Source organism: Macadamia integrifolia, chromosome 3, assembly GCF_013358625.1.
Source record: "Macadamia integrifolia cultivar HAES 741 chromosome 3, SCU_Mint_v3, whole genome shotgun sequence".
In the NCBI taxonomy this organism is placed as follows: Eukaryota; Viridiplantae; Streptophyta; class Magnoliopsida; order Proteales; family Proteaceae; genus Macadamia; species Macadamia integrifolia.
Window position 1 is genome coordinate 24,713,766 of NC_056559.1, and position 16,936 is coordinate 24,730,701.

Below are 16,936 nucleotides of genomic sequence, written 5' to 3' on the forward strand. Positions count from 1 at the left end.
TTTCATCTCATGATCTCTCCAGCTCTAAGTATTTCATCTTCAACTTCATATTAAAGTGCACATAGACTAAATTCTCTAACTTGTCATAACTTAAACGATTTTGAGATTTGGTGTGTATCAACCCGAACATACTCTAGTTACGTTCGTAGCCACTTAAGGAGGCCGTGCATGATAATAATTTCTTTGCAATCGGCCTAAGGTTTGAATCATTAAACCCATAGCTGAGCCACTAATCAGATGCAGAAGGATAATTACATTATTAAGAGTTTTGAAATAAATTTAAAATACTAAAACCTAACTTATCAGGAGGACGTTGTGTTCCTCTACCACGGATAGCTAACTGATCAGCAAACCCACAAATGGCCTCGCGAAAATATTTCACCTATAGAGGTATTAAAATATAATACATTACTCAATGTATTAAACATTTACCAATATGTAAGATTACTAACCTCTTCCACAACATCTTTGGCAGCATCAAGATTTGGTGCTAATTTGTTTATAATTTCGTTTATAATTTCCTTCACATATTGCTTCAAATTACTTCTAAACCTTAAATTGAAATCGTAGTGAAGGTCCAGATTCAAATAATATGCTGCATATGCTTTGTAATTGTTGTTGGTATACTAATAAAATAATAAATAAATAGTAACTACCTAATTTCTCTCCACCCATAGTAGAGAGAGAATCTCTTCAAAAACCTCAACTGATTATTTTATTGGATTGGAGAAAGGTATTTTAGATTAGAATAATAGGGTGTGGGAGTTAAATGATGAATTCATTGTGCAATCATAGCATCACACCACATTAATGAAGAGATTTTGTCTTCATTCTTGGTGGAGAAAAACTTAAACCATTATTATTTCAGACTTTTAGCTCTATTTTTTTCTCCTCTGATAACAATGTATGTATCCTGTCCATGTCTTAGGAATTGGCTACATAAACAAGACGGGCAATTACTATCACTCCCCTGCACTTAGCCTATATTTACTAAAACTCCCCTACCTTCAACTTTTTTTTCCTGATACTCAACTTTAACTCTTTTTCTCCCAAGATTTAAGTTCTTTTTCTGGAGACTCTCTTGGAAGAATTCCCATGAAGGATTTACTAGGGAAATGGAGGAATGTTGAACCCACAAGTGGATTCTGCCATAGACAACTAGAATCTATTTGGCACATCTTTCTTTCCTTTGATTTCTCAAATAGAATTTGGGTGGCTACCCCATTGATTCTTCAAACTAAAAGCTTATCTGCTGCTTCTTTTTAAAATCTCATTATGTATCTTTTTAATTTCAATAATATCCTTGACAATAATCGCAATAATTTCTTTTCCTTCTTCATTATTATATGCTATTTTATATGGTCACATACAAACAAAATTATTTTAAAAAAAGAAAAACCAAATCCTCATTTCATACTTTCGCCTACAATTTTGTGGATTGATTCGATTCACTCACAACATCATGCAACCTTACAGTCACAAGCAAATAACCTCATCTCAACTGCACTCTACACTATAATGCTTACCAAATCTTGGCTTCACCATCATGATTTGTGCCACTGTCTACAATACAATAATAATATTTCTAAGTGGGCTATTTGATAACCGATCCACCAAATCAGAAGGAGATAAGGACCCACCTCATCCAAATCTTATCATTTGAATTTTAAAATTCAAATTTGATGATCTTATTACCAATGTTATCTCTTACAGTTGTAATTTTATTTACTTACCTTTTTAAATAAGATTCAATCTCTCAACTGTACCTGTAAAATATCTATATATACTCAGTCATACATCAATGGAAATCATTCAAAAACTTAGCAAAAACAATTCTTGTGCAATCTCTTTCATGGTATCAAAGCAATAAGCTCTATAGCAATTCGATCCCATATCTTTTTTTTTTTTTTTTTTTTGACATGGTAGCTTCTCGATCAAATAGTGCCACTACCGAACAAAGGAAAATGTAGCTCACTCACTACTAATTGTTTGATAACAGAAAAATCTATTGAAGCAAGAACGTGGGGTTTCTTACTTGGTTGAAGCAAACTCGAGTCGAGGGTTGGAACATTAAGAAAGTATGGAGTAATTCTAAGAAATTAGAGCAGTTATTTTTTAACCAAAGAACCACATCGTGGCCTTGGAGCATAGTCCCTACCATTTTTGGATGTCTATAATCTTCTTCCTATCATCTCTTTTTGGCTCAAGCCTTCTAACGATGTGGTCGTTCTTTTAACTTATTTAGTCCACAAGGCTATGACAACAAAATTTCTGTGTCGATTTGTAATTCTGACTTTGATGTATTCAGGGATTTACTTTATAATGTTTATTCTCTTCTTCTAGTTGATAATATATATATATATATATAGTTTAGTAAAGTAATTGATTTTACCAGTTACAACTTTACAGGTGAAAAAATGGGTATTCTGGACATTTAAAAGTAGGAGAGAAGAAGAAAGTGAAAATTTAAATGTAGGGCAGTATTAAAAAAAAAAGGGTAATTTACAGCGCCACCCCCTGGAGAATGCCAGTATTATAGGAACACCCCCTCACTTTCACCAAATTAGACTCAGACCCCCTACCGTCAGTCACTGTTATGGAATATACCTTATATGCTGATGTCATCTATTATATTTTTCTTTTAATACCAAAATACCCTTTCTAAATGTTAACTACCTAAAATACCCATTTACGGTATTATACCCTGTTCCCCAAATTGAGACCTAACCCATTCCCAACCTCCGTGAAGAGCAGCGGCGATCGATCTCCGTGAAGAGCAGCGGCGATCGATCTCCATGAAGAGCAGCGGCGATCGATCTCCGTGAAGAGCAGCAGCGATCGATCTCCGTGAAAAGCAGCGGCGATCGATCTCCGTGAAGAGCAGCGGCGTTTACCGGAACTTTTGGAAGAGCAGCGGCGTTTACCGTGAAGAGCAGCGGCGCCGTTGTTGGGTTCTGAATTCTTCCTTTTCCCTTCCTTGTTGGGAAGAAATGGCCTTGAGAGATTTCTGATGAGTTGGGGAAGAAAGCAAATACCCTTTTATCTTTCATGTCTGCTATTGATTCCAACCCTGAAAACGCGCTCGGAAACTGGAATTCATCAAGTTTGCATGTCTGCAATTGGACAGGAATTGGATGTAATATTGCAAGAGATCAAGTGGTGCAACTGGACCTCCATGATAGATCTCTTGGAGGCATAATTTCTCCTGTTCTTGCAAAGATGAAGTTCTTACTTGTATTGGACTTGAGTGGCAACAACTTCAGGGGCCAGATACCATCTGAGCTTGGTTCTCTGTCTCAGATAAAACAGCTTAGCTTCCAAGCAAATCTTCTTGAAGGAGAGATTCCTGTGGAATTGGGTGCTCTCCATCAACTGGATTATCTGAATTTGGGAAGTAATCGGCTTGTGGGTAAGATTCCGTCATCGCTCTTTTGCAATGGATCTTCTTATTTGGAGTACATGGATCTTTCTAACAATTCTCTTGGTGGTGAAATCCCTTTGTGGAATCACTGTCATTTGAAGGAATTGAGATTTTTGCTACTGTGGTCTAATCAGCTTGTGGGTCAGATTCCCCCTGCCCTAGCAAATTCCACAAAGCTGAAATGGCTTGATGTTGAGAATAATTCTCTAAAAGGGGAGTTTCCATCTGATATTGTGGATAAAATGCCACTTTTGCAAGTCCTCTATTTATCCTACAATAACTTCAGTAGTCACAATGGTAACACTCTCACAAGCCTTCCGGCGTTCCTCAAGGTTTTTCAGATTAGTGGCTACGAACCCCCTTCCGGCGACTACGGCGGTAGCAACAACAGAGATTCCTTCACCTCGGCCATGGAGAGAGAGTGATACAGAGATAATGAAACGGTATACGTGTGAAGAGAGGGGTATTTTTGGGATAATAAGATAAGGGTGTTTTACTTATAAGGGTTAAAATGTCATTTCATAGCATCACTTAACAGAGACTAACGGTAGGGGGTCTGAGTTTAATTTGGTGAAAGAGAGGGGGTGTCCCTATAATAATGGCATTCTCCAAGGGGTGGCGCTGTAAATTACCCAAAAAAAAAAGTTGAAGGTAGGAAATTTTAGTAAATATAGGTTAAGTGTAGAGGAGTGATAGTCCACTACTATAGTTATCTCAATTGAGGTTAATATTGTGTCTATGGTCGATAAGTGTACAATATTATCTTAGTAGCTCCTATTCAAAAAGAAGTTTTTTGCAATGAATATGAACCAACACGACACTCTTCATGGCACTCATCAGAATGACAATGGTAATGGCAGTAGAAAAATATAAGAAATCTCATCATTTTGAACAATTTCAATTGAATATACTTGTCTCTCATTATGATACTCTCCATTATAGTGTTTATGCATAATTCATGTTAGATGTAGCTTTTCTTAACTGTTTTTTAATGTAAAAGTGTATAAAAAGTGTTTCACGTCCATTTATATGTGTATAGTTAGCATATCTCTAATATGATACCCTCTTATGCGTATCTTAATTTTAGTTGATCGATACGATGACCGATATTGATACTTTAATTATTGCTTACAATCAATCACAATCCGACAAATTGGCACCTGGACTTACTTCGGCCAAGGATTTCTAACCCAACCATAGTCCTTTCATTTCAGTGCCTCATGTGAGTGGGTGCAGGGGGCTGCTGCCAGGCAGGATTCTTTTTCCAATAATTTTTTAACTTTTAAATGAACATCCAGAACAGCAAGAGGAGGAATTGAACATTTCAATATCGGTCGTACCATAGGTGATGTTGAAAATGATTCTCTCACTCTCTCTCTCTCTCTCTCTCTCTGTCTCATTCATTCTCTAAACTTAGTGAATCATAATTAACGTTTTAATTTGTTTAAAAATCATCTAAACGTACCTGCCAGTCTAGACACTTGGCAAATTTATCCTGATTTAGATTTATGAGAAGTTATATATAAGGAAAGGATGTACATTTAAGGGAGAAGATCAAACAAAAAGAAAAAGGTTACCAGAATCTTTAAGAGAGAAGAATGGATTCATATATATATATATATATATATATATAGAGAGAGAGAGAGAGAGAGAGAGAGAGAGAGAGAGAGAGAGAGAGAGAGAGAGTGCTTGAATAGAAGTGTTAAGAGAAGTTCTAAGTGAGAGACTGCAAGTAGGCTTAGAAATGGCGTGGTGGTTGTTTTGGGTAGTTTCAGTGGTGGCAGTGATCGGAGGGGGTGGCCGGATTGTCCAAGGAGACGTCACCTATGATGGAAGATCGCTCATCATCAATGGACAGCCGCGGATTCTCTTCTCTGGTTCAATTCATTATCCTCGTAGCACTCCCGAGGTAATTTATATTACTTTAAGTATTTCTCGTTCCCTTTCCTGATAAAAGTTTTAAAACTCCGGATCAGTCTTAATTGGTATCGACTGTGATGAGAATGAATCCGACGGATTTACAGTTTTTTTTTTGGTTCAGAAATGTGAGCCACGTACACATTTCTCGTATCCATGATGTAGGTGAAATGTAGTTGAAGTGGAGATTTCACATGTTTGTATGTGACGACCATTCATGTGGATTTCTTTGGGAGTAGGTTTTATAGATGGGCCTGTAGATAGGGTAACAATGGATGACTCATCTATTTGTAACACAAAAAGTCTAATGGAGATTGGAGGCCGATCATTCATGGATTTCATTTTTAGGAGTAGGTTTTTTTTATCTGACCCGTCCGAAGCAATCTAATTAAGGATTACTCATTTATTTTTATCATATTATAGTGTAATGGGGGTTGATAATTTTAGAGGTAAACCTAAAGGTCTTCTATTGATAGGAGAGAATTCTTCATTATTCATTTCCTTTTCATCCAAGGTGATTTGATATTATGATTAGACTTTTAGAATAGTGAATATCATATTAATTCCCACCCATGGAAATTGTAGATGGATCCTAAGGCTGTGTTTTTTTTTTTAAACGAAACTGGAACGATGGAACTACCTTTTGTCATTCCGTCAATTCTCGTTTCTAGTGTTTTTTTTTTTTTTTTTCCACTTTTTGTTCAAAAAAAAATGAAACACACCATAAATGCACCAAACGTTTTGTTCTGCTTTTTCGTTACCATAGAACGAATAAACTCCCGAAACGTTTTTTTAAAACGTACCAAACACAGCTTAAGTCTTGATCCAATACCAATCCATTGGTTACAATAAATAAATAAATCTCTTTTAATCTAATTGGAGGGTCAGCTCCTTACTCATATATCAAGTTTCAACTCAATGCTTAAGTGGTAAAATAAAGGTCAAGATCCCCTCCCCTGCAGGTGACCATCACACCCCATCTCACACCGTACATGGGGTGAGGGGATCACCTTTGGGGTGTGGTGTTCCCATGGATGGTGTGAAAGGAAGGGGTGGTTAACTATTGGGAGAGGAACCATTCTCAAAATATAGAGTTAAAAAAGAAAAAAAGATTGTGTGACAATACTTAGGAAACCAAAAAGATGAAATAGAATAAATAGAAGACATGAGTGACTTTTTAAGTATGGAATTTGAGCACTTGCCAATCTAAGATAGTTCCTTATATATCTAATAATTAGATTTACCACATGATATGAGTGAATTTAAGTATGAAATTTGGGCACCTTGCCAATCTAAGATTATTCCTTAGATATCTAATAACAATATATGAGTGAATTTTTAAGTATGTAATATGGGCACTTGACAATCTAAGATTATTCCTGATATATGCCTAATATTAGATAATTCTTGATATCCAATAATTAGAGATTTATCACATGATATTAGTGAATTTAATATGGAATTTAAGCACTTGCTAAATTCCATATTAGGCTGTTCAAAAAGATTCTGGTTTTTCCATCTGCACCCTAATATGAGGATGGGCTATGATCATGGACATTCAAGCTTAGTAGAAGTGTAGAATCACTAATTACGTACAGTCGTCCTTCATGAAATAGAAAATGATATCTCTGTTGATATTTTTCTTATACGCTTTCCCTGGCCTTAGCCATACTCCCCCACTAAAAATACTCGATTTATTATCTTACCTGTTCGAGAAATATCTCCTATTATAAAATCTTAATTGAACAGCTTGCGATAGCCCCAAAGTGGGATAAGATGGCAGGGCCTAGTTCCCAACTTTGGACTAGCCCGGTTTGAGTTGCAGCAGAACAGATTAGCAATCTTTTTCTGGAATCATTTTGGTATAAATTATTTCTGAGATATGAACCCAAGTGGGCCGAACCCTATTCCGGTTTGATCATAAAATTTGATAAATTGGCCACTGTTTATGTTTCAAAACCTCTTTAATGTATATTATTAAGGTGATAATTAAAGAGATATTAATTAATAATGTCTGATGAAATACAAAATTTGTCAGATGTGGCCATCTTTGATAGCTAAAGCCAAAGAAGGTGGAATAGACGCGATAGAAACCTACGTGTTTTGGAATCAACATGAGCCTCAACAAGGCCAGGTAAGCTATCTATCTATAATCTATATATGTATTTTAGGATTAAGAGTTTTTCTTCAACTGTGGAGAAGAGAGAATCTCCTCTCCACCAGTGAAATGAATGTGATTGGACTTACGTCTCATCATCAACTCCCACCCCTTATTATACGAGGTTGAAAATATATTTTTTGACGCTAATTCAAGGCTCTTGATCTCCATGATAGCTGAAGAGATAATCTTATATTTTATGTGTGTATGAATGTAAAAGTCAATTGTGATTATGCTTTTGCAGTATAATTTTGAAGGAAGATTAGACATAGTGAAGTTCATCAAGGAAATCCAAGCGCAAGGCCTCTATGCAACCCTTCGGATCGGACCCTTCATTCAATCCGAATGGACTTATGGGTACTATTCTTGATTTATCCTTCTTTTGTTTGTTCGTGTGTGTGTGTGTGTGTGTGTGTGTGTGTGTGTGTGTGTGTGTGTGTGTGTGTGTGTGCAGTGGGGAGGGGAGAAAAAATCCTCTACCACATTACAATGGTGCAGTGAGGATTCGGACTACTGAGAACACCTTAGGGTTTGTGCATGAGTGCTCCTAGCTGCCCAATGCTCAGCATTGCACCATTGTAGTGACCGTAGAAGATGTGGACTCAGGGAGGGAGGGAGGGAGGGAGGGGGGAAGGGCTTATTAAAAGCATTGATCTAATCATGTTAAGTATTTTGTTGGTGGTGCAGAGGGCTACCTTTCTGGTTGCATGATATTAAAGATATTGTTTATCGCTCTGATAATGAGCCCTTCAAGGTATGTATTAATATTTAGAAGAAAAGAACTCTGTTCTTTTTTTTTCTAGTAAGAACCTTGTGGATTGCATGGATCTATGTCTAGACACAAGCAGACATGAAAAGAACGAACTGCCCACAGGCCAGATGGACAAATGACATTAATTTCTTCCATTTTTTTTCTACAGTNAAAAAAAAGATGAAACACACCATAAATGCACCAAATGTTTTATTCTATTTTTTCGTTCCCATAGAACGAAAAAAACTCCATAGAAATTTTTCTAGAATGTTACCAAACGAAGCCTATGTTTTGTTCCAATACCAATCTATTGATTAAAATAAATAAATAAACCTCTTTTAATCTAATTGGAGGGTCAGTTCCTTACTTATATATCAAGTTTTAACTCAATGCTTAAGTGGTAAAATAAAAGTCAAGATCCCCTCCCCGCAGGTGACCATCACACCCCATCTCACACCGTACATGGGGTGAGGGGATCACCTTTGGGGTGTGTGGTTCCCATGGATGGTGTGAAAGGATGGGGTGGTTAACTATTGGGAGAGGAACCATTCTGAAAAGAGTTAAAAAAGAAAAAAAGATTGTGTGACAATGCTTAGGAAACCAAAAAGATGAAATAGAATAAATAGAAGATATGAGTGACTTTTGAAGTATGGAATTTGAGCACTTGCCAATCTAAGATAGTTCCTTATATATCTAATAATTAGATTTACCACATGATATGAGTGAATTTAAGTATGAAATTTGGGCACCTTGCCAATCTAAGATTATTCCTTAGATATCTAATAACAATATATTAGTGAATTTTTAAGTATGTAATATGGGCACTTGACAATCTAAGATTATTCCTGATATATGCCTAATATTAGATAATTCTTGATATCCAATAATTAAAGATTTATCACATGATATTAGTGAATTTAATATGGAATTTAAGCACTTGCTAAATTCCATATTAGGCTGTTCAAAAAGATTCTGGTTTTTCCATCTGCACCCTAATATGACAATGGGCTATGATCATGGACATTCAAGCTTAGTAGAAGTGTAGAATCACTAATTACGTACAGTCGTCCCTCATGAAATAGAAAATGATATCTCTGTTGATATTTTTCTTATACGCTTTCCTTGGCCTTAGCCATACTCCCCACTAAAAATACTCAATTTATTATCTTACCTGTTCGAGAAATATCTCCTATTATAAAATCTTAATTGAACAGCTTGCGATAGCCCCAAAGTTGGATAAGATGGCAGGGCCTAGTTCCCAACTTTGGACTAGCCCGGTTTGAGTTGCAGCAGAACAGATTAGCAATCTTTTTCTGGAATCATTTTGGTATAAATTATTTCTGAGATATGAACCCAAGTGGGCCGAACCCTATTCCGGTTTGATCATAAAATTTGATAAATTGGCCACTGTTTATGTTTCAAAACCTCTTTAATGTATATTATTAAGGTGATAATTAAAGAGATATTAATTAATAATGTCTGATGAAATACAAAATTTGTCAGATGTGGCCATCTTTGATAGCTAAAACCAAAGAAGGTGGAATAGACGCGATAGAATCCTACGTGTTTTGGAATCAACATGAGCCTCAACAAGGCCAGGTAAGCTATCTATCTATAATCTATATATGTATTTTAGGATTAAGAGTTTTTCTTCAACTGTGGAGAAGAGAGAATCTCCTCTCCACCAGTGAAATGAATGTGATTGGACTTATGTCTCATCATCAACTCCCACCCCTTATTATACGAGGTTGAAAATATATTTTTTGCCGCTAATTCAAGGCTCTTGATCTCCATGATAGCTGAAGAGATAATCTTATATTTTATGTGTGTATGAATGTAAAAGTCAATTGTGATTATGCTTGTGCAGTATAATTTTGAAGGAAGATTAGACATAGTGAAGTTCATCAAGGAAATCCAAGCGCAAGGCCTCTATGCAACCCTTCGGATCGGACCCTTCATTCAATCCGAATGGACTTATGGGTACTATTCTTGATGCATGAGTGCTCCTAGCTGCCCAATGCTCAGCATTGCACCATTGTAGTGACCGCAGAAGATGTGGACTCAGGGAGGGAGGGAGGGAGGGAGGGGGGAAGGGCTTATTAAAAGCATTGATCTAATCATGTTAAGTATTTTGTTGGTGGTGCAGAGGGCTACCTTTCTGGTTGCATGATATTAAAGATATTGTTTATCGCTCTGATAATGAGCCCTTCAAGGTATGTATTAATATTTAGAAGAAAAGAACTCTGTTCTTTTTTTTTCTAGTAAGAACCTTGTGGATTGCATGGATCTATGTCTAGACACAAGCAGACATGAAAAGAACGAACTGCCCACAGGCCAGATGGACAAATGACATTAATTTCTTCCATTTTTTTTCTACAGTTCTACATGCAAAACTTCACAACCAAGATAGTAAACTTGATGAAATCTGAGAAGCTGTATGCTTCACAAGGAGGTCCCATAATTCTGTCACAGGTATAGGCCTAGCATAACTATCATCAAATTATATGTTTCATGCACCTCTGTCCAATGGTCTCATGGATTAAGTATTGAAATTATGTAGATTGAGAACGAATACAAAACCGTCGAAGCTGCATTTCATGAAAGAGGACCACCTTACGTTCGTTGGGCTGCAGCAATGGCTGTAGGGCTCAATACTGGTGTTCCATGGGTGATGTGCAAGCAAGATGATGCCCCTGATCCAGTGGTTAGTCTTCTTCCTTTAACTGTTACCTTCATGATCCTAACCAAGCCTTCACTACATCTAAATCTATATTTTGCAGATAAATGCATGCAATGGGCTGAGATGTGGTGAAACATTTGCAGGACCCAATTCACCAAATAAGCCAGCAATATGGACAGAGAACTGGACATCCCAGTAAGTTTTATTTTTATTTTAGTTTATGGTCAAAAAGAATATATTCCAAGAAGAAAAAAGAATATACGGAATTAACGTCTGGGCATACCCAATATGTTCTTATTAAACTTGTTTGTCCTTAATTTATTGTTGAATTACATGAAATGTTGAGAAATCATTACTTTTCAATGTTTCAAGATCTGAAACCAAAATAACTCCTCTTTTTTACCCTTTTCAAGATACCAAGTATTTGGTGGAGCACCATACATAAGGTCTGCTGAAGACATTGCTTTCCATGTTGCACTTTTCATTGCTGCAAAGAAAGGAAGCTACATAAACTATTACATGGTATGGTGATTTTGTTAATTAAGTAATAATCTTCGTCTTGACTTTATTTATTGGGAGTGTCTGAATAATACATCTATAGGTGTATTTAGAACTTGACATCTTCTTTTAATTATCCTTTATCTTATTTTAAAGAGTTGTTTAAGTTAGAGGAGTAAAAGGACCTTCAAAAATAATTCGAAAGCTGTCATATCATTTGTTCTAGAATTAACTAGTGATGTGCCAAATATTTTCAATTTTTTTTAATCTAGTATCATGGTGGAACAAATTTTGGAAGGACAGGCTCGGCATATGTGACAACTAGTTACTATGATCAAGCTCCTCTTGATGAATATGGTATGTGAAACAATTTTATATTTTTCACATAATCCATGTATTATCATTATTTGAATAAGGTCTTATTGGCTATATATATAAAAATATAGGTTTGATTAGGCAACCAAAATGGGGCCATCTCAAGGAATTGCATGCTGCAGTAAAGTTGTGCTCTACAACATTACTTTTGGGTTCATATACTAGTTCCTCTCTAGGTGAATTACAACAGGTAAGAACATAGGACTTATGATCCCTTAATGTCTTTTGATTTTATTTCCAATCGCTTGAAGTTTTTTCTTCAGTAATCTTTCATGTAAATTTACAATAACATTGACAAATTTGATTTAATTCAGGCTCATATTTTTAAAGACAAAGCGGGAAAATGTGCTGCTTTTCTTGTGAACAATAGTTCAAGAAATTCTACGGTGAAATTTCAAAATCAGTCATATGAATTACCCAGAAGGTCAATTAGTATCTTGCCAGATTGCCAGAAAGAAGTCTTCAACACTGGAAAGGTGAGTTCTCTCTCCCTCCCACTTTTGGTTCAATGTATGTTTTTGTCCATAAACTCACTGTCACATCAAGATCAAAATTTGATGCCAAATCAGACTAGTTCCCTATTTTTTTTTTGGGACAATTCCTATCAAGGGCCCATGGGCCAACTAGGATGATAGCCCAAAGGCTGTCTCAAGGTGTCCCAACTCAAGGAAGAGTGGCCAACAAGGGAAAGGGGGGGGGGGGACCGGGGACTCAAACTCCAGACATGCCAGACGGAAGGCTACTTCGACAAGTAGTTCCTATCAACTGCGCTAGGCAGTTGTTGGTGACTGGTTCCCTATTGACCCAGGTCCTTAGTAGGTTACTCTGGCCTTTTACCCAAAAAAAAAAAAATCTGATCTTGAAACTTAACATGAATCAAAACCAGAATATTGGAGTCATTTGACATCTTAAACCAAGGATAAGATTAGGGTCCATTAGTTATAAGGAGTGCTTTCAGGAATACTCATCCACTGAAAGTGTCTTTTGGGAACTCCGTGTCACTAATAGATGCCAATGTTACAAGTTATATATATATATATATATATATTTCTAGGGAAAGTGTCATATATGCAACAATCAGATTGCACACCCCATCAACATTTTCCACATACCTCAATGTGATTGTAATTTCTTTCAATAAAACCCTAAAAAAATGACTTATCCAGTGCACGAGTCTCTCACCATTGCGGGAGTCTGGTAAGGGTAGTAATGTAGGTAGCCTTAACCCTACTTTGCAGAGAGGCTACTTTCCAACGTTCTACAAATCACTTCTAGAACCCTCTCTTCTTTCTTATTTTTTCAATCCAAACATAAATAAAGAAAGAATACCTCTTTTGTCCACATGGAAGCTATATATTTGTCTTAAAACCGTCCTCGTAGAAGATGTTAGCCCTCTAGGTTACCCCTCAATGGTCACATTACAAGTTATTGGGCGGAATACATTCAATTAGGCATCACAAAACTAATATAAGTTGGTCATTATCTATGAGTTTAAATCATTGACTAAAATTTATAATTATTTTTCTATAATTCCCCTCTTCATTACTCCTCCACAGGTTAGCTCTCAATTTAATAAAAGATCTACAGTACAAGTCACGACGTTCAACTCAGCTAATCAATGGAAAGAATTTCAAGATGTTATCCCTAAATTTGAAGATACATCTTTAAGAGCACAAAATATGCTGGAGCATATGGGTACAACTAAGGACAAGTCAGATTATCTTTGGTACACTTCCAGGTAACTCAATTACTAATTAAGTCTTATGGTGATTGTTGTTATCAACAATATTTTCAATGAGAAGTAATATACAAAAAAAAAAAAAAAATCCTTCTTCTCTTTTCTATTTGCTTGGTTCATTTCAAAAATCAAGTATTTTTAATTACTGAATTAGGAAAAAAATGCAGCTTTCAGCAAGACTCCTCTAGTGCTAAATATCTCAAAGTCAACTCCCTTGGCCATGTTGTTCATGCTTTTGTCAACAACTTATATGTGGGTAAGTGATCATAGTATCCCTCTCCATAGCATGCATATTGACAAGTAGATTAATAATTTTTTGAGCATTAAGTTTGTAATAAATTCTTCAAAACTTAATAGTTTTTAGTATATGGGAAATTTTTGGATCTACTCAAACAGATTGAGTCTTCAATAGAGCTGTTGATTGAGAAATTTCACATTAGGAATTTCAACATTGTTAAAGTAGCTACATGGACCCTTTGCACCGTGGGGGTACAAAGGGCACATGTGTATGTGGGTCGATGGGATGCCTTGTTTCCCACAATTTTCCCTTGCCTGATAGTATAGGGTTTCTATATTGTCTAGTTTTCTATTTTGGTTGTATTGATTTTAGTTATAAATAATAAAGGCAAGTCTTAGTTCTTCTCTTCTTCTCTCTTCTCTATTGGTGGTTGCTAGGTGTTAGGTTTGCTTGTTTTACAAACATAATCTTGGATTGGATTTTTTATGGTGGCAAAAGATGGATTCAAAAACCAATGAAAATTTCTTTCTTTGTCATTAGGATCTGCACATGGTAGTAAGGACAATATAGGTTGTGCCCTCAATGCTTCAATTTCTCTAAATAAAGGGATGAACAGAGTTTCATTATTAAGCGTAATGGTTGGATTGCCGGTACTAATTCTATCTCAAATTTTTCTTCTCTCTTCTTCACTTGAAATTTACAACTTTCTGTTTGCTTTTTTCCTTTCTCTGTCCTTGATTGGATCCATGTAACCGACCACATTAAGTTGGGATAAGGCTTTATCGTTATTGTTGTTGTTGTTACTTGCTTATATAAAGATTACATTTTTCTTTTAATTAATTGATAATAAGAAAGAAACTACTTACCAACTATATCTCAAGAAATAGCACTCAATTAATTGCTTTTGTTTTTTAATCTTAAGGATTCAGGACCATATCTTGAGCGTAGGGTTGCAGGATTAAGAAAAGTACTGATTCAAGGCAATGGCAAAGCAGGTTCTCAAGATTTCACTAACTATAGCTGGGGATACAAGGCTAGTTTTCTGCTCCCTCTTGAAGAGAAAACGTTTCTACTATCCCCTACTTATTATATATAACATGGAGAAGGATAATCCATATGGTACAATAATTTACTTTTTAAAAGAAGACAATTATAATGATTTTTGAAAACAATGTCATGTAGGTTGGGCTATTGGGAGAGGATTCACAGATATATAATGATGAAGGATCATATAAAGTTCAGTGGAGCAATGTTGGAAACTCTAAGCCTCTCATGTGGTATAAGGTATAAGAAAAAATGATTTCAAGTTCTATTGCATAAGGTTATTGAATTAGCAGACAACTAGGAGTATAAATTTCATTTTCGCGCTAATTTTGTGTATTGATTGAAAATTTTCAGACATCTTTCAATGCACCTAGCGGGGTTGATCCTTTAGTCCTAAATCTTGGCTCAATGGGAAAAGGTGAAGCTTGGATTAATGGCCAAAGTATCGGTCGTTACTGGTCTTCTTTTCGCATCCCAAATGGCGATCCCTCGCAAACATTGTATGAATTTTACATAAATCCCTATTTTCTCTCCTGTTATGTGTACTTCATATAAGTTATTAGATTCAACTAATACCATTCTTGTTGCTTCTAATTAATTATATATCTTCCTATAGGTACCATGTTCCTAGGTCTTTCCTCAAACCCTCAGGAAACCTTCTAGTCCTATTTGAAGAATTTGGTGGGAATCCACTCCAAATCACCCTGAACACTGTATCAATCACTAAGATGGTGGGAGAGGGTGAGTTCAAATTTGTTCCAAATAATTTTCATTATTTTTTTTTTTCCTAAATGAATTCTAAAGATGGCTTTCTTTCTCTCAATTTCCATCTTTTGTGGTTTTCTCAAACTTTCCATTGCTTATAGGATTATTAATAACTTTTTGCAGGCTTGCTTGGGAAAGACAGTTCGTTAGATTCCCCAAACAATCAGGAGTTTTGGTAGAGATCCATGTCCAGATGTTCCAAAAGATATATTGGTGGATGCAGAATTTAGTTCTAGGGACCTAGATGGTCCAAAGAGTAATTTAATTTAATTATTTGTATAAGCTTCCATAAAGCTACCAATATGGTATATCAATGAAATATTCTTAATATTTCAAAATCAGATTTTTCTTTTCATACCAAAAGGACATCCAAAATTCCAAATGGGCCTCTTCATATCATGAGAGCTAAGCATTGTAGAAGGAAGTTATGAATGTTTTAGGTGCAAGAGCTTTTTTGTTACTTTAGAATGAATTGGTCCAATATTGGATAATAAATGGATCCAAGAGAAGAAAACAAAAAATGTACATACAACTTTAAGTTTGATCCATGGCTTGTGAAAGTACTTGGACATGACTTCACTATTCAACATGAGAGTCCTTGAGGGTGTGTTTGATTCCTTGAGTCTTTGGAGAGAGTATATTTCAAAAATGTCACTCCATAAAATATGGTTTCTTGGAGCTGCATTCTTGAAAAAATAACTGTTTGGTTATTTTGGAATCTGTCTGCTGATTCTCTCAGAATAACTGTTTGGTTACCATGATTATGTTTGTGGGAAACACCTAAAATCACCCTGAATAACTGTTTGATTGCCCTTAAAATGTAATTCTTATCCTACTTTTATACACAATTATGCAATGTTATTGTTTTGTATCCATACACTAATTTCTAACACTTTCTATAGTATTATATTATGAATTAATTTCGCTAACCCTTGGAGGAAAAAATCCTTATATTTTTTTCTTATTATTAAATGAAAATAAAAATACCACATAGCTAAATTACCCAGCACTATCTGTGTTGAAAGAAAAAAGTTCATATTACTTGGTCTTTACACATACATATGTAGCTTAAGTACAAGAAGTCCATAATACGTAATTAAAAAATCTAGCTTAAAGTACGTCTTCCAATGTATTATGTTACTAGAAAATTCTATTTACGAATGCAAAGATTTTTTACTACATCAAGTACATCTTCCAATGTCCTCGTAACTATCCTACTTTGTTCTTCGGATGCTTCAATTCTCCCTCTTAGATATCCTTGCGGATAATCTGTGGATGTAGGAGGCGTCATCGTAGCTTGACACACGCCCGTAGCCCCCCCCTCTAAATGGTTCGAAGAAGAAAATTCTTC

General features: G+C 35.7%; 1 protein-coding gene across 1 annotated transcript; it reads left to right on the forward strand.

The window, feature by feature from the left end:
• Positions 1-5,165: 5,165 nt before the first annotated feature.
• On the forward strand, positions 5,166-15,893 carry LOC122074583 (beta-galactosidase 16-like). Its single transcript, XM_042639470.1, has 19 exons — positions 5,166-5,330; positions 7,377-7,472; positions 7,741-7,853; positions 8,184-8,250; positions 10,627-10,719; positions 10,808-10,951; positions 11,028-11,122; positions 11,341-11,449; positions 11,698-11,782; positions 11,872-11,990; positions 12,115-12,276; positions 13,357-13,538; positions 13,706-13,794; positions 14,317-14,426; positions 14,699-14,809; positions 14,959-15,060; positions 15,175-15,320; positions 15,437-15,561; positions 15,709-15,893. Exons 1-19 carry the CDS (start codon positions 5,166-5,168, stop codon positions 15,762-15,764), a joined length of 2,169 nt encoding a protein of 722 aa, XP_042495404.1. The 3' UTR covers positions 15,765-15,893.
• Positions 15,894-16,936: the final 1,043 nt, after the last annotated feature.